The sequence below is a fragment of the Dendronephthya gigantea genome, unplaced genomic scaffold (genome assembly GCF_004324835.1).
Source record: "Dendronephthya gigantea isolate DGI-Jeju-01 unplaced genomic scaffold, DenGig_1.0 000019F, whole genome shotgun sequence".
In the NCBI taxonomy this organism is placed as follows: Eukaryota; Metazoa; Cnidaria; class Anthozoa; order Malacalcyonacea; family Nephtheidae; genus Dendronephthya; species Dendronephthya gigantea.
In genome coordinates, this window is record NW_021163029.1 from 2,572,486 (window position 1) to 2,599,562 (window position 27,077).

Here is a 27,077-nt window from a genome sequence, read left to right on the forward strand (position 1 = left end):
CTGTTTTGGTTTCCAGCTACTTTTGCTTTTTTTGAGTAACAGGAAGTAACTATACTGCTATAAAATCTCGACTGTTAAATTATTTATTCACAAGTGCAATCGGGAAAGGCCTATTTCTTGCTATAGTTTTAGAGTACTTTCATACTTCCCAGTTTGCCCCGCTAAAAAGAGTTTTCACATGCGGGCCTTCCTCCTTAAGGTGGTGCATGGACAATTACAAAAACAATTGATGAAAACAGTCTTTGCCTTACAATATTTAAAACAATTTTCTAGGTTTGTTGCAATTATCGTGGCTGGACCAAGAGAGTTTTGAACGATACTAAGTTATTGTGGAATATATCGGTAATATTCTTTAAGACCGTCAACACCTTTATACTGCGTTCACATTGACTTGCTTTGTCTTGCTTTGTCTTTGTTTCGCAATTCAATTATTCGATTCCATGATCATGACTTGTGCTGCGGCCCTGCATGCCTTAATTTATTTTGTTTTTTCCTCCTTATACAGGTCAATGTTGATATTCCTTCTTACGAAGAATATGAGACGATGTGTTTGTTCCATAACCATTGGTAAGATAAATTAATTATGATGACTCCCCTCTAAGCTGTAAGAAAATAACTGATCTCTAATATTGCTCCTCTAGGAGTACAACATATGAAGACCTGAAACTACTTCGTCGTAACAGCAGACGCGTAGAAAATCACGCTAAGCAAGGTTGGAAAGGTTAATTATAAGAACAGGAATGTTACGTTAAGTTACAAACTCATAGCGCAGGTCTTCTCAGCCACCGGCCCTTATCTCCAGGCTCCAGCTAATATGGCGAGCAGGGTCACTGTAACAATTCAAAACATCTGGCTGGAGAAACGCATTAAATAAGGATTTTTTTAAAGTTTTTCGCCTCGTTTAGGATTCTTGACGTTTGGGGCTCATTGGAATAGAAGACGTAATACTTGCGAGATTGCAGATTGTTTCTTCGGGGAAGGACGTAGATATGTACCTTAATTGACCGAACTAGACTATCAGTACGTTTAAATTTAATATTTAAGTTTTATCTATTTTTTTATACAACCAGATTCAGCTGTAAATTTTACGTACAATAAAATAAGGACAAGATATTTTATATTTGATAGGAGCGTGGAATTTTCAGTCATTTTGTCCGATATTTTGCCTTTTGATATTTTCAATATTAATTTTTTGTCAGCCAACGGACGTGTACTATTTTCAGGCATCCATGCGATACGAAATATAGTCTATATCTGACCAAAATTAGTATTAAGAACGCTAGATCTTGCACGACTTTTTTGGTTTGAGGTGATTGCAGAACAGAGGGGCCGCTATAAATTTAGTCCCCAACATCTTAGGGCCTCTTTAAGCTGTTACCATATTCCTTTTGCAATTCCAGCTCCTCAATCAAAAATTTAATAGTTTGTCCCTGAAGTATACGTTATTTAGTATAATAACATGCAATATCGTTCTCCGAGCTCGAGATTTCCTCTGGCCAGGAAACAGAGGCCTGGAAACAAAGGCTCTAACATAATCAAAACCGGTAGCCAGATCAAATCCTGGCTTCAGGTTTGTAACTGTTTCTATCGTATTTCAAAACTCCAACGGCCTGAACGACCAATCAGAATCATTTTTCAGAGGAAATCGCGGCTCGGGTAACGAGATTGAGTAACATGTTATCTTGATATTAAGAAAACATTCATTTTTGCTACATTACATTAAAATTCATTAGAATTATATTTTTTCTTTGAAACAGCTTCTTACTTTTTTTCTCGTCCCAATACTAAGTATAGTCAGTTCGAGACTCGATATTAGTTAATTGGTCACTTGTTGTATGCCAGAAAGAGCTTTCTTTTTTTCTTGTTCTGTGGATGGATTTGAAACAGCCTCTTCAATCCTCATCCATCCTCATCCTTCGATCCTCAGGTGGATCCTATGCTCAGTCCGCCTGAAAAAATTACACATACTTACTAGTAATATAGTATAATAACTTATAACAATAGTCTGTGATTTGTTAAGATAATCAACAATTAGTATAGGGAATTATATGATCAGTAATCAGCATAGCCTAAAGGGGTTTAGATAATCAGTAATCAGCATAGCCTATAGGGAATTATATAGATTCACTGCCGCTACCAAATGTAGCAAAAATTTGTAGGCCCCGAGGCAGATACTTGCTCCCTTGCTCGAGCAGGGCTTACGGAAGCCCTGAATTTATACTAAATAAATTTCTCATCAAAATATCGAAGTAATAGACCTTTTCATAATGACGTCATGCAAACACGGAAAATCTCATATTACACGAAGTTTGATTGGCTCGATAGTTTGTGGAGCCAATCAAATTTCGTGTAGCATCAGCGTTTGACATAATTATAAGAAAGGTCTTATTGAACTCCTGACCTATAGTCGGAGTATCCAAATATTAAATACACGTGATTCACGTAAATTCGATTGTGTCATTTCACTCATTTGCCGATATGCTATATGAATATCTAAGACGAACGTGATAATATGAGAATATCTAAGACGAACGTGATAATAAAAGCCACCAAAGTGAGACAAATGTTTAAATATTATTGAATGAAGCTGAGCTCCTTTTTATTAGACCGAGGTCGGCGTTACCTGTTGAAGCGAACTGAAACCTTTTTCAAAAAGGTTTTCACACATTCGTCACGGCATAATGAACTATTCCTTGGTGATGTTGTGATATTAGCGACTAAGCGATGCCATTGCCAATTACTAAAGGCTTCGCATATAGAAAGACTATCACATATAGAAATATCATTGCTGATTTAGGCCTACCAGAAGCAAAATCACGGCATGTAGATCGAGGCATTCGGATTCACGGCCAAAAAAACATTTAGGGGCAAAGTTTAAAAACAATATGATCACCTTTCTTGACTGTGTTGTTCCTCATGCGTCGAATCAAATTATTTACAACTTCGACTTCTTTGTTTATCATATTGACAGAGTTCCACGAGCACGAATTTTCAACCTTTTTTAACGCCATTTGTAACCTGCTCAAAGCATCATTTAATCGATCTAGATCAAGGGAATAATCCACTTCGGTTTCTTCCTGTAAATTCGTCATTTCGTCTAACAGTTGAGTGGCTTTTTTTATGGTTGGTAAAAAATGTCTTCTGTATAAATCCCTAAAGCGAGCGAACGATTTCTCTTTCTTCCAGTGGGGGCTCCCTCTAGAGCAATGGGCTTCGAAAGTATTTCTCTGCAAAATGCGTTGTTTCCACGTTTCCTCTTTATCTGGTTCATGTGACAAAGATGGTTCTGCAGATGGCGTGGTTACAGTGACGTTTAGACTACGATTAACAAACTGTATGCGCCCACAAATGGTACAACCATATTTGTCCAGTTTGAATGACTGAAAATGACGTTTTACAGCGTCATTCTTCATCTCGGTGTCCAGTTTTTCTTTCGTCTCTTTTCGACTTCTCCATTTTAAATATGCTTTCGAGATGACAAGACAAGCATTTTTCTTAACTTCTTTACTGTATTCCTGACGTTGGCTGCGACTTTCTTTCTCATTGAAAATTCGTGAAAACTTGTACATCATTTCATCTTCTACAGCTTCAGGTTCTTCAACTTGTGCCATTGCTGTTGCTTTTGTTGATATTGTGCTTGCATGAGATTTGAAGCTAAAACTCTTAGAGTACATGTCAATTCTACAGTTTATACGACAATCTTTAGATCTAAGTTCATCCCACTTCACATCCACTAGTCTTTCTTGGCGTGGTTTTTGTAACAAGAGTTCTCTTAAACACAGAACAACATCCCGGAAACCATTCGCATTACGCGCATCTTCGAAGCACTTTTTTAGCTTCTGTGGCAGGTCATGGCGAAGTTGTAATGTGAAGAGTTGTTCACGGATGTGGACATTACATCCTTCGGGAATACCTCGACCACAGTTACACAGCATGGTAAGAACAAGTACCAAAACTCTTTCCACTTCAACTAGATGCACCGATGTGCTGGAAATAGCTTCTCTTAAAATATTATAACTTGAATTAATTTTACCGAGCGTAAGTTGGACGACAGAGCAGGATAGTTCGTGTAAGTGGTTGAAGCTTCGTTGTGGTTCAGCGCTTTGGAAACACTTCAGAGCATGCTGAATTGCCATATTAAAGGTGATGCTTTGGTTGGTTTGAGGTCGGTCGACAAAATCCCAAAAGCTGATCATGGAAAGGTAACTTTCTGGAAGGCAGACGATAGTGTCGTTCATCGTAAGGCGAGCGTGTAACATGAGGCACGCTGTGAGGTGACGCTCCAAAATCATCACGGAATTGGCAATGGACGAATAGGGTAAGCCTCTCCTTTTTGCTGGAGCAAGTAGAAATTGCTTAACTGCAGCATGAATTGAAAGAAAAACATCACCCCTTGAGTATAACCAAAATCTGGAACGTTCAAGAGCCCTGCTGAAAATATTGAAACGCCCGTCTTTGCTTTGAGACATACCGGTATGATTGGAAAGCTTGCGGTCTTCAAATTTTCTTTCCTCCACGCTGAGAAGGTAGTCAACTGACCCACCAGCAAGATGCAGCAAATTAGATACTTCAATAATAAGATCAGAACTGGTCCATCTTTCTTCTTCACTGGAACGACTATACCATAATACTTTTGCAAACTCTTCAATACGATTTGAAATTTTGCGACGTAGAAAAAGGACATCACGTTCTGATAGGAAATAGGATGCAACAAAGTTTCCTTTTCGGGGAAAGAGCAGTTCGTACAATTGGTCACAAGCTGTGAATTCCGGGTGAATAAACAGTACTTTTTGAAGTTGTGTTTTCACTTTTTCTGACTCACGTTTCATGCTTTTAAGAAAGTCTCCGATAATCTGTTCCAAATGAACTAGAAATAACAAAGCGTAAAACCTGTCCGCGAAATGCTGTCTGGTTTCTTCACTATGGTGGTTTTTGCATGTAGCGATGTCGCAATTAATTTCCGACATAAACTGAGGGCATGGTGTACAATTTGCGATGATTCGTTGGGTTTTGTTCCAAACTTTCTCAATGAGAGTGCGTGCCATTTGGAAAAGACGATCTTTAATCAACTTGTTCACTTCGTCGTTTGGTATAATTTTGTCCTCGGAAAATTTGGTTGAAGTTTTCAGAAGGTAAGCAAACCTGACCATTTCCAGGTGTGGCACTTTTTTATCGTGAGTACTATCAACATCCTGAAGACCAAAGTATTCGTAACACATTGCAATGGCGGTACGGTCTTTGTTTCCCTTCTTCTTTTTGTGGAATGCATGAAGAAGATATAGAAGACCATTCAATGTATCTATAGCTTTGGCTCGGGAAAAACTTTCAGGATTGGTATTCATTAGCACGAGAAAACAATCAGCAAGAGCGGCATAGTTTCCAGCTTCGAAAAACAAATTTCCAGCTTTTTCTACATCTTGTGAATTATCATAAAATTTTCCGCGCGTGAATTCAGCTTCAGCTTTGCCATTAAGATCGTTACATCTGTTATACACTTCAGCAGCACGTTCTAGAAGTCCTTCCACCAAATCCTCAGTTTCTCCATTGCGAACTTTCCTCTTCAAAGTAAGAATTGTTGAACGGGCGGCCAATAAATAACATTCAGCAATAAACTTTTCATCAGCACTATAACGAGCTGCTTCTAAAAACTGACCCTGTGATCTCATTAAATTAGATGCTTCTTTTAACTTTCCTTGTTTAACCAACAACTGGGCAGCGTCATTGAAACAGCCATTTCTTTTAAGGAATGTAATGTGATCCTTAACATCAGGCAATCTTTCTAATGTATCTTTCATTAGACGATGATCACCACGACGTTGGTAGAATTTGGCAGCCTGATAACAAATGGCTTCATCTCTTTGGTCAAATCGAAGAGGTTTTGTGATGGTGTGTTCCTCTCCGCGATGAACTAAATCTTTATATTTGGAAATTATTTTGAATACGTCGTTATATCGATTCACTTTAAGCAAAGAATCCACTGCTCCCTCAAAATTGCGAGCACTCATAAAGTTTCTTGCAGCATCACGAAACTTTCCCTCATTGCGATAAATTTCTGCCGCCACAGAGAACTAAGTGAGAGATAGAGAAGACATTTTTGGATCAGTAATCATGGCTCTCAAGTACATTAAATTTACAAAGATACACCTTTCAGTCCTCACATTTCACATGATATATAAGTCATTTCACATCAATGGGCCTATATACTACGATTAGTACTTACATTTCCAGATTTTTCATGCAATTTAGCCAGAAGGATATGTTCCTCTGCACTGGACAAGCATTTCATTGCCTCATCATTCATATAACATTCTAAAAACAGATCAGCAGCTTTTACAAATTCCAATCTTAACTTTCGAGGTTCACTTGTCAATGTAGCAGCTTTACTGACGTGTTCATGTGCTTTACACTTTTTTATCCACAGATCCTCTTTGGCCATCTCAAAACATTTCACGGCATCTTTCCATCGGCCTTTATCGTAAAAGAAAATGCCTTGTTTCTTCCACTCATCTTTTCCAGACTTTTGAGCAAACGTTCTTCCAATGGAAGCCACATCACCTTTTTTCTGCACCCGCTTCACCTCAACTACACCACGTTTCTGGAAATATTCAAACATGGGCGCTCTAGCTTCTTCGTTCTCGTCAAATAACCAAACGTTAACCCTGGCTCTAGTGAGAGCCGTGTACAGAGATTTGAATTCTGATATAAGGATCTTATGCTGGTCAGGATTGAATTCTAATGGTCTTGCTTTGTATGCCATATTCTCAACCATTTCTTCAGCAATGCCACTTGAATTTGTGTTTGAATCTTTATCGGTTCTTTCTTTGTATGTTCCCACAATACGCCATTCTTTCAGTGCCTTAAGGAATCAACAATGTCCAAAGTAAGTAAAAATTCAAAACCGTTGGTTAAAATTTTCATGCAGTATATTATTCCGTTGTCAAAGAGAAGCCTGCTTCAGGTGGGCTAAAAATATAGCCAGTAATCAGGGTGACCTAATTTTTCAAGGAGATAACAGAAGATGTGTTTGTACAAAGAAATGGTAATTCATACAACTAAAAGTAAAGGCAATCATACCTGAGAGTCTTTGAAAAAGTTATAGATCAAAACATCGTCAAATTCCAGACCTTTTGCTTCGTAAATAGTCATGACAAGTGCCCGCGCCAGACGTAATTCCTCAGGAAGCGAGTTTCGTACTTCAACAGAAGCTACAAGAATGACTTGATGAGCACCAAATTCTATTGGTGACGTTTTGCGCTTGTGGCCACGAAGAATATCAGCTAAATCACTGAAGCTACATGATTCTAAAAGGACTGGTTTAGGACCGTCAAACAACCCCTGGTCACGCGCCATTCGATCAAACGATTCAGGGAAAAAATGAGATAACAAATCGGTGACACTCGAAGCCAAGTTTAAGATACCAGCGTGAGATCGATAATTGTGCGTAAGTTGGTAAACTTTGTCAGGAACAATGACGTCTGCTTTTTGACCTTTGGATTCAAGAGACTCTCTCATGTAGTGGAAAAGTGATCTAAGATCACTAAAGCGAAAGGCAATCCCTCTCATAACACTTTGAGCTGTATCTCCAGTGAAGAATAATCTGTTTGGATTACGACATGAACGAATAATAAGAGAAAGTTCAGCCTGAGTGAAGTCTTGGGTCTCGTCAACGTAAATCTCATGAATTGACCAAGTTGGGACATGACGCTCAAGGCGGTGATAAATATTATGAACCACGTCGGCTTCATCAAACATTTCCTGACTGCGTAAAATGTGCTGATAAGCCAAGAATAATTTATAGATAGTCGTTCGGTTTGCCGTAAAGCTTGGTGCTCTTTTATTTCCTAGTTTCTGATATTCTTCCAATGTTACATAACCACAATCATTATGAAGTGCTTCGACTGATCCTTTGATGAACGATATAATCTCTGTCCAGACTAGACTTGGATGATAGTCTTCATCTCTTTTCTTCGTCATTTTCCGCCACAGTTCGTTCTTGAACACTTCGTACGTAACTTCTCGTCGATGATCCAGTTTCCCTCTTCCTAGTTGTTCCTTATGTCCACTATCTGCCGCTGTTGGCTTGTTTTTAACTGCATCGTGATATTTAATGTCCTCTGGAATCCCGTGTAGGTTGTTATCTTCCCCAGCCCATCCTCTGACATTTCTTTCAAGCTTGCCATCTTTGTTTCTTCGGAAGAATTGCTCCCCTGGCAAGGATGCATCCAACATTAACAGCCAGTCTCGGGAGCAAATAAACAAAGGCCATGCTTGCTCTTCAACTTGATCAAATGTGTACTTTTGCGAAGATTGTTGATGGTTAACATCGCGTCTTGTAAAAAAGCAAGCCTTACTCATCAAGGAAAAATTTTTTTGGACTTCTTCACACAACACTTTGTTCTTCGTGATAAATGCCTGGTGAAGATGTTCCAGAGTTTGCTCTTTCTCACCGCTTTGCAAATCTTCTTTGCCGTCGTTTCTGCAAGAAGGTCCTTGGCTAGCGCATTTTTCCATGGTTTTGGGTGCTTCGGATTCACCGCTTAAATAAGATATTGAACAGAAGTCACCTCCCTCTTTAAACATAGGCCTTTTATTTCTACATTGTTCTTCGTTTCCAGTGTTATGATTAATGCCGTCAGCAATTTGCGGAATGAACTTCGCGACATTTGGAATACTGGGTTCACTGAATTTGTTCAATTGCCAATATCTTTGATAGTTGTTCCACAAACGATACAGACAACATGTGGTCTTACCAGTTCCACTTCGTCCAAGCAAAATAATTGATGCCCTTTGTTTTTGTGACAGATTTATGACAGAATGTTCCAGTTCCGATACACAAAAAGGGAAATCAAAATCGCTCGTAATTTCATTATCAAGTATTGCATCAACCACCGCATTGGAGAAGGCATAAAACTTTAGTATGTGGTACTCTGTTTCCTCAAGGCTTCCAGGTGGAAAGAACATCTTCGTAGACTCATCGGGGTTACACGAGTTGTCAATCGACGTTAAGTGTTCTGTTGCCATTTGTTTTTGATCTTCTTCAGGGACATATAACTTAGGTATCGACCTTTGATTATCTGCATGTTGATGATGCGGAGTTACCCACCGACACGCCTTTTAAACTCTTTCTGATGAAGCAATTCTCACCACGTTCATAAGAACGAACAATACTCTTGATTTTTCTGGGTACTGTGTCATGGTCAAACACAATGTCCCAAATTCGTATAACCTCAGTATAAATTCCACCATTGTTTTCATTCTTTCTATTTGAGACGCTGCAACGCGGGGAGAAAGCAATTGCCCGTTCCCATATAATACGAGCTGATTTATCAAGCTTTGCTTCGAACAAAAGAATATCTGAATGGCTTGCAATTCCAACCAATCGTTTAGCGAGGGATCCTCGCATACGTCCGTTTGCTAACTGTCTGATCCATCGTAATTATCGCTACTCTGGTTTTAGTAAATGAAAGTAATCACCACACAAAGATTAACTTTCACGACCCAACGTTTCGACACTCCGGTCTAGTGTCTTCATCAGGGGTGATCTGATGTTGAAACTCGGTTCCTTATATACTCTCAAAATGACGTCATCTATTAATCAGATGTAAATACTCTTTTGGCAAATAGCTTCCGTCATCCCTATTAAGGGCACAAAGACTCGCATTAACAAAGGCGTTGTTTGGAAGCCTGGCATATTAATGCGAGTCTTTGTGCCCTTAATAGGGATGACGGAAGCTATTTGCCAAAAGAGTATTTACATCTGATTAATAGATGACGTCATTTTGAGAGTATATAAGGAACCGAGTTTCAACATCAGATCACCCCTGATGAAGACACTAGACCGGAGTGTCGAAACGTTGGGTCGTGAAAGTTAATCTTTGTGTGGTGATTACTTTCATTTACTAAAACCAGAGTAGCGATAATTACGATGGATTATATACCTGGTTGCCGTGAACTCATAAACTTCAACTGTCTGATAATTGTTACAATTTTCCTTTTCATATCACGTGGTATTTTTTTTTCTTTAAGTTTTTTCAACACGTCATATGTACATTGCACTTCCCAAGTTAACTTATCAAACGTTTCGTCACATGTTTTGGTGTCAAACTGTTGATGTGAAATGGCCTTGAAATGGCTGCTGCAGCTGGCAGTATTTTGATCAATTTCTTGATTTTCTTCTGTATCTTCCATTTCGCTGCACTCTGCATTCTTTATTTTATTTTCACTATCCATTTTAGCTGGTAGACATTCGATGGCTTGGATAATCTTTTCGCGTAGTCTTTCCATTTCAGTTGGGCAATGAACTGTAGAAACGGGAACTTTTTCGACGGTTTTCGTGACTAACTGCTTTGCATCTCTAGCTTTCTTGTATTTGTTTAAAATCTGATTGGGAACTCGTTCACTATTTCTATTCACTGACACATCCCTCTTCTTCTCTTTAGAATTTTTAGGTGCAAAGTCTTTAACACTTTCTTCAATAAGGCGATATCTTGGGTCGTTGTTCTGACGTATCATCATTAACGGAGTCTTCCCATCCTGGTTCCTTGTTCTCGGATCAACCTTGTACTTCCTCAGAAGACCTATTCCTTCAACTACGCGATGCAACTCTCTGCAGTCACCTGTCGCCACTAAGTGATAAAGATTGTTTCCATTTTTATCCAGAGTCTTGGGATATGGCGTTGCGGTAGCTGTACTTGCCCAGTTCTCCATTAAGTAATTAAAGATTTTCCAATTTCCTAGGAATGTTAAATTGATGTAAATGCATTAACTGAAACATGCTTGCATATTCTTACAAAGCCAGCTTAACAAGAATGTTGAAACAAAGTTAAGAAATCTTGTTGACAATTTGATTACCCTTTTTCAGCGTAATTGTTTTTATCTATATGAAATATTTTCCGGTGGCTATTTTAAACATCAGCCTTTTGTCGTTAATATCAAACAAACCTGAAGATAGTCCGATTCTGAATGCAGAATGAATTGGCATATCATCACGTTTCCCAAATTTACATTTTACGAGACCATCAGGGTTTGCATTTTTCTTTAACAGAATAACAGCAAGATCGTGATCATCGTAATTTACCGCCAAAGCCACTGGAATATCTTGTTCATCGCGTCCGTTCACTAAAACACCGTTCTCTATCATGACAGAGATTAGTTCATGATACTTAATTGGTTTAGGGTCTGATTTTATGACATCACACAACGATATATCACTGAGGTCACATATACGAGTTGCAATTCCACCGCGACCTTTAGCATACGATCGTTGGCCACCGCCACCCAAAAGCAAGACTTCTACAGACTTCCAGTAATCGTTTTCAACACATTCTTTCATATATCTATTCAAACAGTCACGAGGAAGTTCAAAATTAACCTTCATTGGGCCATCTAAAATGAAATGCATCACACATTACACATCAGTCTTGTCAAAATTCCCATGACCACTATTAGACCAATCGTAAAGCAGTAATGGATATTAGATCAAGCACCTAGGTTTCCTCTTGTCATAACGTGGGAATAAAAAGCACATACTCTAAAGCATATGCTTTGCATTTCCCCACTGGTCGGCGATGCAGTTTGCACTCACAGAAACCATTGGTGAATCTGATTGACGTTATAGAGGATACCTGTAAATAGGATACCCAAGGACACAGATTTAAAGGGTAAAAGTCATTTTTCAATCGCTGGTTTGACAGGAGTGAAGAAACCTGTCAAACAGAGTTGTTTTTGAAAATGAATGCTATATATCGCCGACAAAACATATATTTTGGACAAGAGTATATAAAAATAATTAAAGTTTCTTTGTATTATTTTGCTATCAATCTATTTAATATTCAATTTCAGTCGACACGGTATCGTTCAAACTTCAAACGTGCGTTGGCAACTGTGAAAATCTGCGATTTTCCCTATCAAATCCGAAGTTAAAATCTAACAAATCTTATTTATTACTTTCCAAAGTATTTTCGACTGGTTAATAATTAAGGTTGGCTGAGTCAACTTGAGTCATAAACGTTGTACCGTACATTTGTAAGCAATGGTCATGATTTTGTCTACAATGTTGTCCTTGTCTTCTTCTGTGGTCGTTTTGAGAGTCAGGCTTTTCCTAAATACATCCAAAGCGCGTTCGTATTCTTTCAGTTCACTCAGTGCCGATCCTAATCGATAGAAACTCTAAAAACAACAACATGATTACATCCACCATACTATTATACAGTGGACAGCTTACAGCTCTTAACTCTCCATGCACTTATGTTAATGGACCACTTGCATAATAGACCAGCTTATGATCTAGGTAACAAGAAAGGAAAAAATCCCCACAGCTATAAAAAGAGCCGAATACTGAAATTAGTATAATTGCCAAGTTTGGCTGCAAAACGCCAAATAGTACGGAAAATATAGCCAAGCGAGGTACGCAATTTTTCTTGTATTACAAGCGGAAGTGTGTTAACTAATTTAGTTAAGCTCTTCCCGCCATATAATACAAAAGTATACAAAGTTTAGCGACCTTGCATGGCTATATCTTCGGTACTTTACAATATTTCGCAGCCAAACGTGCCAATCCGTAAGTTTGGCATGTTCTTTTCGGAATTGTCACCTGAATCAAAAGTTCATGGTCTATTATGCAAGTGGTCAATTGTTATTAACGTTCATGATAGAAGGGATACATGAAATGCTACCTTGCCCCAATTTGGACGATACTTTAAACACTTTTCCGCATCTTCTTTAGATTTCATATATTGCTTCTTTTTTAGATACGCTTGTGAACGATTACTGTAAAGTGTTCCACGCAGTACGTCATCGCCGTCAGGAACATATTGAATCGACAGAGTATAACAATCAATTGCGTTATCAAATTTTTCTTCCTTAAACATTTCGTTTCCTTTTTTCTTCCATTCATTGGCTTCTTCCTGTTATTACATTATGTTGAAATTATTCATTAGAAAAATTGATCGCAAACGCACCGCTCATTGGGGGGGCGCTCAATCGCTTAAACGAGTAAATACGGTATTCGCCAAGAGGTACTCTTTTTTTCGACATCTATGCTCTCATTGTGGAACTCTATACCCTCACTGCAAGCACTTGTTGTGTTATCAAGAGCGTTAAGACACACGTATTGCGCTGTAAAAACAATAAACAATTTAAAATTAGGCTGTGTTCAGACTGAGTGCTCGGCACTGGTGCCCATGCAAAGTAAAAACTGACTGATTCATAAAACATGCTGAGCACAGTGCCCTTGTTAGTGTCCGTTCTTGGGCATGTGCCCAACTTCATTTAGAAGTGCCATGTTCAACTTAAGCCCCAGAAAAAATGCCGGGCACTCAGTCTGAACACAGTCTTATAGTCACCTCAGATTCCTTTATTGGACCAACTTTTTATTTGTTGTAACAACTAAAAACTTGGTTGTCTTCACCAAATAAAATTGATAAAAAAAAGTGAATCGAAGACAACAAATTTTAAAATGGTAGTTGTTTTTACAATCTGTTTTTACAGGGTGCGCTCTCCAAACGGAGATTTCAACATCGATATATTCCAATTCACATACCTTACTAGTAATCGGCTTTGCTTGTTGTCTTCTCTTTCCTGTTTCTATAGCTTTTTCATGAACTTTGTCATGCCACGCAGCATAAATTAGGCCTTTCCAGCTGCGTTGAAGAAGTTTTACTGATTCATCGACTTGATTCAAATGATCAAGAGGCCGAAAATAATTTTCAGCAAGTTGGAGAAGATGTACAGCTCGGTCATATTTTTCTGTACGAATCATTTCCATGCCCTGATTCATTATATCTCTACCTACGTCCTAGACAATTGTATAGAAATCTTAGCGTTTCAATTTACGCATAATATTTTGAATGAAGCAAAAATGGCTGAATACTAACTCACTCATACTAAAACTCGTTAAGTGAGATTTATATATAAATCCCTAATTATTGATTTTCTTATTCAATATTAATATATTCTTTATTCAAGGTAATTCCGCAGTAATTGTTCTCTAAATGAGAATGCGCTGAAACTTTCCAGGGTTCTAGTTTATGACATGCACAAAGTAAAAACACAAAGGAAAGTTGGGGTCACCGACTTCATTAAGAAGATTTGACAAACACAGTTCATCACGTTTTTCCAATATGGCGCCATTTTTATTTTATTTCGATTTACAAGAAATATTTGCAATTGCACAACTGTAATTGGATTTATCAATGATCGTATCGTAGTTTATTATATGTGTATAGAGATTTATGCACAGCGGAATGATGAAATAAAAATCGTATTTCACTTTGTAAATGCCATACATGGCTTTTGATTGGACGTACGATACTCTTCAGAAGTGAAAAATTGTCGTATGTCATTTTGGCTGCAATTTGTTTACACTTTCTTTCAAGATGGGGTCGAAATATAGGAGTGAGATACAAAATATAATGCTCATATTCAAGATATTTTCACATTCAGCACATTCTCAAATCTTTCGGAAAGAATATATGACTTCTATTGAACATAATTACAAGGAAACTTAACGGTAATTGATATGTTTTGATGCATAAAATTTCGAATATTGTTGCTCGCTGTGTTTTTGTATATTAAAAGCGTGTCGTTTTCAAATTGATCTCTATACACAGCTCGTTTGTACGATTTTTATTATGAACTCGTTGTGATCCTTCACAACTCGTGCATAAAAATCGTACGTGCTCGCCAACCATGAAGTAATCTCTATTTATCTGTACAGGAAACTCTATAGCTAAATTTATACGATTTTTATTTCCTTAAAATGCACGAAGAACAACATTTCTATCAAACATTTTTTACTTAAAACATCCATACAGGAACATCGTTATTATAGCATAATTTATATTTATTTAGTATTTTTTTTTGGTTTTAGATATACACAGAAAGAGTGCGCAATGCAAAACTGCGGAATTACCTTAATTGGTTGTTTTTGATCATGTGGTATTAAATAAAAAATTCCATTTTACCAGCCAGTCAGCGCTCAGAACGTTTGTTTAACTAAAAATTCCATTCTACAGTATTTCATAAATTATATCTTTTGCTATTCTTTATGGAACCTTATGAAATTTTGTGATTATGTTTAGTTATATAAGAGATATAGCAGTCTGAGATAAATTTAAAAACGAAATAAAGTATATTTCAAGAGATTTTCAAGCGTTTCAACTGAGAAATGGATTTTCATCTGACAACTAGGTCCAGTCCTTTCCGCCATATTTAATCACCTGACGTGCAGAAAAAGTAACCACTTATCAACCTCGTACCCAGGTTGGTTCAATGCGAAAATTTAAAGAGCTTTTACTTCAAAAACTCTTAGGAGTTAGGATATCGATGCAGTATTTTTTATTTCTACAATAGGGCCAACTTACCATTGGTGGGCCGAAATCCAGTCTTTTGGACTCTTCAATATCCTTTTCACATTCTTCGTGATCTTCATTATCATAGTGAGACCAAGCCCTGTAGGAATAGATTCTACTTTGAAATCCATTGTCTCCCTCTGAAAAATGCAGAGCAGCCGAATAACACCATATCGCCAAAACCGGCAAAGAAACGGTCCTTCCATGTTGCAACCATAAATTAGCATCTTCCTGTAAAGCGAAAATTACCTTTCTCATTTTCAATGAAACAGGAAATGTCAGGGCCGTAGCTTCATGTTTTTACCTACCGTTGGAACAACAGCTTTCCAAAGAAATCAGTCGGCCATAAGACGATTAATATATGAATATGCACCCCCCATTTAAATATCTTGCTGGGCAATGTACAAGTACAACAACAACATTTTTTTATGAAAACATACTCAAACGAATTTCTGAATAAACTGCTGACAAACTGTATAATAATATTATGTCAAACGAGCAGCGGAGAAGGGTAATTATTCTCCCGAACTAAGGTATTCAAGCAAATATTTAATAAGGGAGTTAGATCCCCATAGCAACAATGTTGCATGCAACCTGTTTCAATTCGTTTTTGTAACATCGACCAAAGTGACCTGTGAAATTTATAATACCCGAGTATTTTCAACTAGTATATTTCTTTTGAAACGGACTGGGAAAAACAATTTCACAAATCAAAAATCATGAGTAGTTTTAGAACCCGTAGAGTTTCGATGAGCTGTCGAAATGATAATGTGGTAGACATGTCTAGTATTTCTATTGGCATCCTAAATGATTACCAGGTTTTAGGAATTTTGATAAATATACTTAAACAAAATGGAAACAACAAAACTTACAAAATCACAAAGTTGCTCAGGACAGTCAAGTAATGCTTCCTTTACATCTTTTGTCGCCAAATCATATTGTTCGGATTTTATATAACAATCAGAACGAGCAAGCAAGATGTTTGACCAAAAAATTAGATCATAATTGCGTCCAGCCACATCGTGGAAATACTCCAATGCTACAGTAAAATGGTTAATCGCCTGTTTAAGGTTACCCTGGTGCTGTTCCTTTAGACCACATTGGTAGGCAGATATGACATTGTCCATCTCTTAGGTTGTGACCTGTGATAATTGAAGGCTGTAAATATCAAACTATTCCTTGACTGGTGTGCACTTTCTTTCAGTACTTCCTCACTATATAGGGCTATTTACATGATTCCGTTTCGCCGAGATTAAACGAAACATACTTTTAGGTATTGAAATGAGTACATAACGGAATACCTATCAGACAACTCCAATGTTTTTTTTCGTAAGTGTGACTCGTCATCATTCGTCACTCAGCAAGTAAGCAATCATCTCCCTGCAAATATTACAATTGCGCCAGGGGGATGATTGCTTCTATTTACGGAACTTGCTGAGTGATGAATTATGACGAATGACACTTACGCAAAAAACAATAGAGTTGTCTTCCTGGCAGCCATGTAGTCATCTCAACAAGTAGTAGTATAATTAAAGCCTCGATGCCGCAATGAGCTTGGCTAACCGAGCTCATTCATGTAAAAAGTCCCTATAAAAAGGCTATATATGTCTGAACTCCATGTGGTTATATTTATGGCTGGCCATAATTGAGTCCTATAGAGGTAACTGGTATCTATAACCAAAAACTAGTACCTATAACCAAACGCCTATTCCAAACCTATAGCTAGTCTGCGTTCTAGACCTTTTGTAGAATAGACAGGTTTAGCTTGAGGACGAGAATGTCAAAGACGACGTGAGTATTGCGGACAAATGGCGTTGGGCGTCCATATTTGAGCTCATCACGCCATTTGGCACATTTTCTTTCACGTTTGCGTCCCGCTCAAGCGAAATAAAACTGTCCAAGAAAGGTGATTTTGCGCGAGACTGAATTTTTCCGTTGTTACCGGTCAAGGGAACCCGTTACGGTCGAGTTCTCACAATCAGTCGGCCAAAAATGGTGCCTGAATTCGTGTGCGATGTAGCCTGTGGCTGCGTGCAGTCTCTAAAAGAATCATTTCCTGTAGAGAATTGGCGAAAACACTGAACTATATCGGGAAAAAGATTACCGCCCGGCTATAACTAGTATATTATAACATTTAATTGACCAACAAGGAGGAATTTCGTTTTAAACTAATCGCCATATTTGTCTACCTTTTTAGGCAAAGCAACAGAATGCCAAAATTTTGATACTTCATGTAAAATGGTATATATTGTGCTTTGTATCAAAATTTATGCATTCTGATCGGGTTATTGAAAATGTAAGCAAACCTGCTAAATGGTCTAGGACGAAATCCCCCCCTTGACTAATTGACCCTAATTTGAAAAAATGCATAGTCAGAATTAAGAAAGAGGAATAAAACTATCATTTTAGAAAGAATAATCAAAATTAGCCCTTCTCACGATGATTATAAATAATATCCGCCATTTTGGGGCTACTTTCTTTTAAAATATGACTTTGTAATATGCAACGATTGTCAGTAATCTTAATCAAATTTTAAACACTTATTTACTGCGAACGAAGGAAACGTTATGTTTTGTGGACCCGAGACCTGTCGATATCGATGGTCGAGGGTCCACAAAACATTATGTTTTCTGAGTTCTCAGTAAATAAGTTTTTTATTATATACCACTTGTCAAAGAAAAACCAAACTACAAGGCAAACAACGAAATATCTATTCATAAAAGACATAATTTAAAATGGATAAAAGTTGTTATTTCCCATGAGATAACACGTTACTCACTCTGCAGGGGGTCGCGCTGGCGACATCAAAATTTCGTCACTCTCGTGTGATTCGCTCTCGACCAATGAAACGCTACGAAAACAAAACTTTGACAAGTGGTATATATAATGATTATAATTTTTGTAATTGTCATTGCTATTTTGAGATATAAATAGCTAAACCTGCTAAACCTGATATAAATACTGCATGAGAAATAGATGTTGTATAGATATTACATCCCAACCGTAAATTATCTAAACAAAAATTTCACCCAACCTTAACCATCGCGTTTATATTTCTTTCCTCACATCACGCTATGATATACGAATACCCCGCTGCGAATTACGTCATTACATGTCATTACTGTCAACAATTTCAAGAAGGGAAATAAAGGCCAAATAAAGCCGTAGATCAACTGTCGATATAATGTTAATACATATATACTTTATAAACTATTCTGCTGGGAAAATTCGGTCACATAACAACCTCACGGTGTGATATATTTCTTAGAGTACTATTTCATCGAATTCCCCTCGCTGCAGTTATATAAATGACAAGTGACTGTGTTGCATCACATTCATTTACCGAATAATGCTTATAACGTCATATTGCACGTTACGAAAAAATAATTATTCGCTATGATATAGCGGATATACATGCAATGTGTCATGTATATACGTTAACAGGATTTGACAGTGAAATATAATGTTTTTAGTAATATTCCGGATCGATTTAATTTTTCTTACAGAAGGCACGGAAGTAGATACGGAAGTGGTATAATCCTAAGCGTAAGGTTTAGTTTATGCACAAATATACAGTATTTTGTTCACATTGTGCACAGAACAGAACAAAAATATCTAGTTTTTAACTCTTGTCACTTTCAGTCGAAATACTTTGAAAAAAATTAAAATTCAATACCTTGGCCGCTCGTCGTCGTTTTACGAGGGCATCATAACCTACTTGTTAACCAGGTACTCATACAGCGTAGACATGAAGTCCTTGCAAAGCATTTAAGAACAATGTATGAAGGAGCATTGCTTGCCCCGAATGTAAACTTGCCGTAAGTTTTTGATAATACGTATACCTCGGACAATATGCCGGAAGACTTACAAAAGAGATTAAGAGAACCTACTAACCTACTTGCTTTACAGGCAACTTTAGACTTTTAGTGACTTAAAGACTGTAATTGCCTAACCCATCATCCCTTGCGTGCGCGTTTATTGAATCAGCTGCCGTCTCAAAAATCATTACACGTTTTAAGATAATTACTATTTTATATAATTATATTTTAAATTTTCACTACTTGCATTAATTCGCACTAATTTTAAATGCTTCTAATATACATGTAACGAGCCGTGTTAATTTACACACAACGTGGTCTAGTTCCAAGTGTCATCATTATACATTGGGTATTTACACTATCGTTCCATAGTGCGTGTAGTCAACGTACGCTTCCTTTTTCATTATGTAAACGTCTGCTATATATTTATTATTGACTACTACATTTATATTAATCTCCGAAGCACTAGCAATGATGCATTTACTGTTCCTTATTCTATTAGTATTAGTCTATTATTATTTACATTATCCGCTATCACTGATCTGAAATATCCGTTACAATATACTTCATAATCGCAGAGTCCAGTCTGCGTTTTATGAGTCTATTGCAGTCGGCAGTCCGCGTTTTGCCATTTTGAAATGTGCAGTGGGGATTTTAAAAAATTTAGTGAGCATTTAAAAATTTAGTGAGTATTTAAAATGTGTAGTGAGTATTTTCAATTATGGGTAGTGAAAATTTTGATTGATTATTCTTACACTCGTCATTCGTAGACAGTGACTACCTAAATATCAAGTATCAGTAGTAATCTATAACCCGTATTGGTATATTTTTAAAACTATTAAGTTCACCACTATATAGTTAGAGACTCAGGAGCTGTTCACATGAGCCCAGCTACCGAGATTTAACGAGGCGTAAAATGGACAGGTATTCAGAAGTGAGTAAATAAGTGATTCTGGTAGTCGTGTCATCATACTATAAACATTAGCATGTGATTATTTTGTTTCAAAAAGACTTTTTTCAATACCTTAAAGTCCATTTTACGCTACGTTACATCTCGGTAACCCGGGCTCATGTGAATAGCCCAAGAGCCCAGCCAAGAGCCCTCTCACCTCAGGAAGAAGACCCTGGGTACGAAATTGCTCAGGTATACCGTTCATGCAAAGTGCGAATCGGGTGCCTTGTTCTTTTCGGTCAGCCATTTTGAAATTTTAAGTGGAGTTTCTTGTGATAAAAGTTCAATTATCTTCCAATGGCATCGCGATTACTGACTTATTCTTTAAGAAGCTTGTGCAGGGTGTCTAGAGGAAGCCAATCGCGTGTTTCAAATGCTTTTTTAACCAAAAGAAACGCGTCAGACGGTGAGAAAGATAACCAGTATTTCATACTATGAGTATTAGACATTTTATTATGTTATATTACATTGAGTTTTACAAATATGTGGGCTGTGTCTTTATACAGACTTGCAAACTAGATTTTAAAGTGAGTTCTCATTTATAATAAATCTGCATTTCAATAACATTTATATAGAAATGTACTGTATTCTGTCCTTGTTTGTACTGTATTCAATTCATGTGTTACATATTGCGACTAATGATTATCATCAATTTGTTTCCAGTCGGAAAACAAATTTTTAGGCTTATATACTATTTTCTGGTTTTTTAGTCTAGCAAATTTATGAGGTTTTTTAAATAACAAATTCTTTCATAATATATATTGTGACCAAGTACAAATATATAGCATAATTATATAGAATTATGTATTAGTCATTCTATTTAGTATTTTGTTTATACAACTATAATTTAGACAAACAAAAATATGGATTGTAGATGCAACTCAACTCCTCTACAGCAGCGCTTTTGTAACATTGCATTACATTGAGTTTTACAAATATGTGGGCTGTGTATTTATACAGACTTGAAAACTAGATTTTAAAGTGAGTTCTCATTTATAATAAATCTGCATTTCAATAACATTTATATAGAAATGTACTGTATTCTGTCCTTGTTTGTACTGTATTCAATTCATGTGTTACATATTGCGACTAATGATTATCATCAATTTGTTTCCAGTCGGAAAACAAATTTTTAATTCCAAAACTCAATTTCAGAGAATAGAAAAGATTAGACTTGTGTCTAAAAATGTCCAAAATTACCCTTCTGCAAATGTTGGCCCCTGAAGTGTGTGTGAGCACTGAGCAGTCTAAAGGCTTTTGCCATTTGAAAAAATTGCCATTTGGAAATCAAATGGTTGAATTCGACAGTTTACAACTGTTGAAGGATCCAGTTATGGTTGTGGTTAGTCATGATCATGACTTTAGTGATGATCGAAACTATTGTAGTACTTTAGTAGTTGATATTTGGGATATATAAAGTAAATATTTATGCCTGTAATTGTAATCAGGTAATGCAGGTATTTTTAATAATTACCTTTTTTAATTAATTAGATATTTAAAAATACTTATCTTAAATTACATATATCTGATAATGTAGTAGGATATGACCCTTCCTAGTTTTTATCAGAACAGAAAAGGAACGTTTTCGGGTGAAATTTTGTAATTTTTTCCGGTGGAAAAACAGTTCGGAAAAGAATACCAGGCCAATAGTGCATTATGTTAAAAATCTGTTTTAGACAATCAATTTTAGTGCATAGAACTGCCCCGTTGTTTAAAAATAGTGTTCTGTGAAAGTCCAATTCATGCATCAAGTAAGATAAAACAAGATTGTTCTCAATGGCATTCACTGTTAAGAGTTGGGTTGGCCAGGTATAATTGCCCCCTACTGTGCATGGATGCAGAAAATGTTTTGTTCTGAGGAAAAGATTCATAGCCATAGTCGAATTGACGGTACGTGACAACTGCAATAATAAAGTGTCACAAGTGAGAATTTATGTACACAAATTTGACTGTTGGAAGTTAGTTTTAGGCTTATATACTATTTTCTGGTTTTTTAGTCTAGCAAATTTATGAAGTTTTTTAAATAACACATTCTTTCATAATATATATTGTGACCAAGTACAAATATATAGCATAATTATATAGAGTTATGTATTAGTCATTCTATTTAGTATTTTGTTTATACAACTATAATTTAGACAAACAAGATTGTAGATGCAACTCAACTCATCTACAGCAGCACTTTTGTAACATTGCTCTTTTGTTAAGGTGGCATTGCAAGAGATGAAGATCAAGTGACAGGTCTTGAGAAAAAAGAACTTGAAAAAATGTTGGAAGGAGACATGGTATGTCAATCTATTAACAAGCAGATACACTGATATAGCATAAATCAGCATTAATTGATAAAAGGTACTGATATTGATAAGTTGGAGTACAAAACACACAAAGTTTGACTCCTTGACATAACACACAAAGTTTCACCACTTGGGAATATTTTTTTCTTCCAAATCAAACAACTTCATTCTCTTCGTATTCAAGCAATTGAAGCAAGATAAACTGTGCGGCAATCCACAGTACCTATCCATATTACCTATCCATATTACCGATCATGGCAAACAACTTATTATAAGGGTTACTTTTTGTTAAAACCATAGGATCCCTTCAATATGAAAGTTTACACTGGGCCAGGAGGTACTAAAGCAAATCCAACAAAAGTTCCATCCATGGATGATGAAAGAATTGTTGGCTGTATATGTAAGTTTTTTATGTTTGAGTGCCTAAAAGCCAAGAGCAAACCAGGAAACAATGCTCCGTGAGAATATTTTGCCAAGTTTCCTGTGGGATGCAATATAGCTCTATGTTTGTGTTACCTAGGGCTCAAGGAAATGTTTCATAAATATTACTTGCAGGAAAAATTTTAAATCTTGAAGGAACTTTTTCTTGTTCACAATTCACTTTACATGTAGGTTAGACACTTTGAAGAATATAGTAAAATTTATATTTCCAAAATATTATTGCATCAGATTTCAAGCAGTTTATACGATATACAATACTATAGTTTGTACAATATTATTGCACCACATTTCAAGCAGTTTATACAATATACTATTACTATAGTTTGTACAATATTATTGCACCACATTTCAAGCAGTTTATACAATATACAATACTATAGTTTATAGAATATTATACAATATACTGTTACTAGTATCTATCTATAATGCTAACCTATCAACAGTGCAAGCAGGTCTGGTAATTTTTATTACCCACCTAACTTAAATATTTACCAAATTAATACCAATAGGTGACAGTCTGACTTGATTTGAGCAGTTTTTGATTAAAAATTTGTATATATGGTCACACTGCCTATCAGTAGAATAGAAATGATGCATAGGTACACAGTTACAGAGCACAGTTACACTGCATTATAAAGTTACACTGCATGATTAAGTGATAACATGAACTCAATATGTCAACTAAATAATTTCCTCAAACAGCCAGAATTTAAAAGAAATTAACTTCAAATATCCAATGAAGGTAGACTCATTGTGCCAGTGATGGTGCCTGATATTTTGACATTAGGGCTCGTTCTCGTCGTAAAGGAAATTCTGCATTATAGTTTCGCAGGAAATTTCAAATTTTGCATATCGCTGAAAGAAAAATACTTTTTCCAGGCCTGCTTTTTCGCAAACCAAGAATAAGCAGGAATATAAATTAGTCCTACTGATAAGCGCAAACGCTTTATCGTTCAGGCGAAGAAGATATGACGTACATCCAATGGATGACATTGAAGAAAGGCGAACCTCAGCGATGTGATTGTGGCTATTTCTTTGAGCTGATACCTGGTCTGCCCTACAATCTCTCTAGTTAAACATACAAATAAGGACGATAGTTTATTAAATTCTAAGTTGAACCAAACCATTTACTATTAATGATATCAGTATATTTTGCAGACTCTATTTGGATGAATTTCATAATATTTTGCATTGCCTGTATGTTAAACTAAGTTTTAAAAAGTCGTTAAATTATTTTTGTTTTATTTTTCTTTTTGTTGCCAGAATCCCTTACCTGTCGAACTTATTAAACTTCATATGTTCTATCCATACTTTTACTTTTGGAAACCAAAGTATAAAGTGGCAGAATCTGTTCCAAAGTGTGAAAATATCACAGCAGGTGTCAAATGAATGATTCACCGAATTATTTTTTTCAATATTTTTATTCATACCAGCCATATTCCCCCATGATACTAGTGTCTTATAGCGATACCTTTTTAAGATAAGCCAAGCGCTTCTTAAGGCAATTCCTTATCAAAGTTCAAAAGTGGCTTTAGCCCACAAACATGGTTACCGCTCATAAAACTGAGTATATGCTATTAGATCAGGACAAAAGTTGTCCGAAGTTAGTTCCGGTTAAATCACATATCACTGGAATCTAAGGGTGCAATTAAATGTTTATTCATTTACCAAACACTGGGGTAATGGTGGATGCAATTCTCGACTTTCGGATAGCGTAAAAAACACTCGCTGTAATATCCCGCGTGCAGTATCGGGCTCTCGTGCATTCATTTCATACGGTCTTAATTAAAAGAATTTTAATCAACAAACATAAACCGCGCGGCACGGCTCCCCCACGTTCACAACCTTTTTTAGCGCTTTTGTTTACCTGGTTTTGAATTTTGTGCGGCGGTGTTGAAATAATTATATTCTAAAATCACAAAACAAACAAATTACAAAAGCTTCAAATAAGGTTGGTCAAATAAGTAATTACAGGTGACAGGTACAGGACAGCCTCGTGTACTGTTCGAAATAAGCTTTCTTAGGACAGGACACCTTAATGGAGGTGGTAGCAGAGCCTCCCCCCTCCCCAAACACACCTCTTACGCCTGTGGCTAGCAAATAAATGTTTAAAATTACCTACTTTGATTAGTTGCAGAGAGAATATAATTGTAAACATGCAATGATCAATATACAAATAATTCTCTATTCTAGTGTGTGAGTCTTAAGTGACTCCTATACACTACAACTACATACGTGCAAATTATCGTAAATACCCCTGGCCTGATCTGGCCTTGAGCTAATTTATGAATATACATAAGTATACCTGTCCGTTGCTTTTGAAAAACTGTTCGGTGGATTTTACTGTTTTCAATCCTAAAACTATAATCTACATACTAGATACCATACATTTGAACATTTCAAACTATATTATGCTAACTTATTATATGACTATCGCAATATATTCGCTGTTCTTGTTTTTTTACTGCATGAACTTTTACATTTTTAAGTATCGTTTGCACGTTGAAAAGTTCAAGACCAACGGGTTAATGTCACACAATCCATTCGCAGTTAATAGCTCTGAATATATATATAATACAATGGTGCAGTGCAGTAGCGGAGCAAAGTTATTTACTTAAAATGGTCAAGTACATGTTCAGTGCCAGAATATTTCCTGCGTTGTCGTTGGTCGAAAATTTTTCATAACATCTCGGACACCGGACTTTCGTCATTGTTCCGGTAAATTCAGTAACTAATGACCCTTCATGGCATTTTGGACAAGCGTATTTTGCATTTTGCAAGCCTTTCAACGAATTCATCAATTTTTGAGCTACTTGAGGGCCATGTTTTCGATAATACTCTTTCTCCCTTGCAGTCAGGTCATTCAACGTCCAGTAAACGTCAAAGAATTCTAGTTGAAGCACTTCTGCATTTTGCACTCTGAAGAAACCATTGTCGGCCCATTCTTCTCCCCACGAATTCATCAAGATCAAACATTTGCTGTTGTAACTGGTCAAAACAACAGCATGGCCACCAGTGGTCGCGCCATGGGGGCGCTTACGTATGTCAAGTTTATTTCGCGTGAGCACACCCTCAGGATCATTGCGGTAGAACTCTGAGAACTCATTCCATTCATCATCTGTGAGAGAAAATCTTGCTACCACTGGGCGCTTCTTGACAATAGCTTCCTTCGCTTCTGCGATACCAACCTTTTTGCTGTGCAAACGATACTTCGAGCACATTTCTTTCAAAACTCTTTCAGTGTTAGCACCATGCTTTCCATACTCATCTATCATTTCCTTTCTCAACGTCTTAAACTCAGGATAGCCTCTTTCTCGACCAAGAATTCGATGCATTGCCAAATGCAGCGTTGCAGCGGATGCATTCGCATAACAGGTAGCTCCTGTTTGTTTCTGTGCTTTAAAACCGCCCTTCGTTTGGTTGATATAAATATCAAGATCAATCGATACCAGCGCTTCAGATAAAAATTCGGGAAAGCAGACGAAGTCTCGAGCCATTTTACATGGTTCGCTATATATAAAAAAATACCAACATGAGTCAAAAAATCTAATCATATAACATCTCATGTGATTAATCATGTTGTCACCTAACCCAGTGCGTAATACAGCTTTTTGCACCTATTTTACAAGCGGATTTCGTAAAAAAAAGTTAAGAACTGTTCAGCCAAGATATACCCCTACAACCCACTCTGAGCACCCCTTGCTTAGAAGGTCCCATTTCGTTAATACCTCTCAATCCCTAATCAATGATTTTAACAGTTATTCATACCTTAAGTTGTCGGGATGATTGACATGCATAAACAATTTCGTTTCATTCTTAGCAAAATCGATCGTCCATCCCTGCTTGAATAAAATTGCTCGTGGTAGAAGCTGTGTTGGCACTTTAGAACTTAATCGAAACAGAAACTTGGCTCCGGATTCCCAAGAAGGTTCCAAAGTATCGTACAACCGCTTTGGTTGAATATCTCTGGATCTGCTGATGAAAGACGATACAACTTTCACGTCTGCTTCTTTTAATTTGCGGGTCATTTGGTTGATCTTCTCGATATCTTCATTACTACCATCTGTAGGGATTCCATCTGATACGATGAAAAGCAATTTGTTTGTCTTGGAATTGCTTTCTTTGAAAAACTTTATAGCTTCTTCAAGAGACTGATACAACGGTGTTTTGCCATAAATAAAAGGCTTGACATTCTCAAGCAATTCTTGCGCTCGCTCTTTCG

At 36.7% G+C, this 27,077-nt stretch overlaps 2 protein-coding genes and 1 long non-coding RNA gene across 3 annotated transcripts; 2 read left to right on the top strand and 1 right to left on the bottom strand.

The window, feature by feature from the left end:
• Window positions 1-511: 511 nt before the first annotated feature.
• LOC114521191 lies at window positions 512-1,115 on the top strand. The gene is made up of 3 exons (XR_003686790.1): window positions 512-567; window positions 642-712; window positions 906-1,115. It is a non-coding gene; the product is annotated as an uncharacterized LOC114521191 (long non-coding RNA).
• Window positions 1,116-1,203: 88 nt separating this feature from the next.
• On the bottom strand, window positions 1,204-19,242 carry LOC114521064 (TPR and ankyrin repeat-containing protein 1-like). Its single transcript, XM_028541451.1, is given in 13 exon segments — window positions 1,204-1,949; window positions 2,894-6,068; window positions 6,221-6,856; window positions 7,075-9,078; window positions 9,080-9,426; window positions 9,939-10,733; window positions 10,942-11,385; window positions 12,021-12,168; window positions 12,675-12,905; window positions 13,541-13,795; window positions 15,363-15,581; window positions 16,223-16,492; window positions 19,027-19,242. Coding segments are annotated over 12 exon segments (8,535 nt in total). The 5' UTR covers window positions 16,478-16,492; window positions 19,027-19,242; the 3' UTR covers window positions 1,204-1,923.
• Window positions 19,243-20,337: 1,095 nt separating this feature from the next.
• Window positions 20,338-24,085, top strand: LOC114521105 (cytochrome c oxidase subunit 5B, mitochondrial-like). Its single transcript, XM_028541521.1, has 4 exons — window positions 20,338-20,526; window positions 22,329-22,405; window positions 22,715-22,814; window positions 23,813-24,085. The coding sequence occupies exons 1-4, from the start codon at window positions 20,418-20,420 to the stop codon at window positions 23,929-23,931; spliced, it is 405 nt and encodes a 134-aa protein (XP_028397322.1). The 5' UTR covers window positions 20,338-20,417; the 3' UTR covers window positions 23,932-24,085.
• The last annotated feature ends 2,992 nt before the right edge of the window (window positions 24,086-27,077 follow it).

Bases quoted from the DNA above. Each gene is read 5' to 3' on its own strand.
- LOC114521105 (XM_028541521.1), top strand. From the start codon at position 20,418: ATGGCATCGCGATTACTGACTTATTCTTTAAGAAGCTTGTGCAGGGTG. The intron at 20,527-22,328 runs GTGAGAAAGATA...TCTTTTGTTAAG, and splicing joins CAAAAGAAACGCGTCAGACG to GTGGCATTGCAAGAGATGAA. The intron at 22,815-23,812 runs GTAAGTTTTTTA...TTTATCGTTCAG, and splicing joins AAGAATTGTTGGCTGTATAT to GCGAAGAAGATATGACGTAC.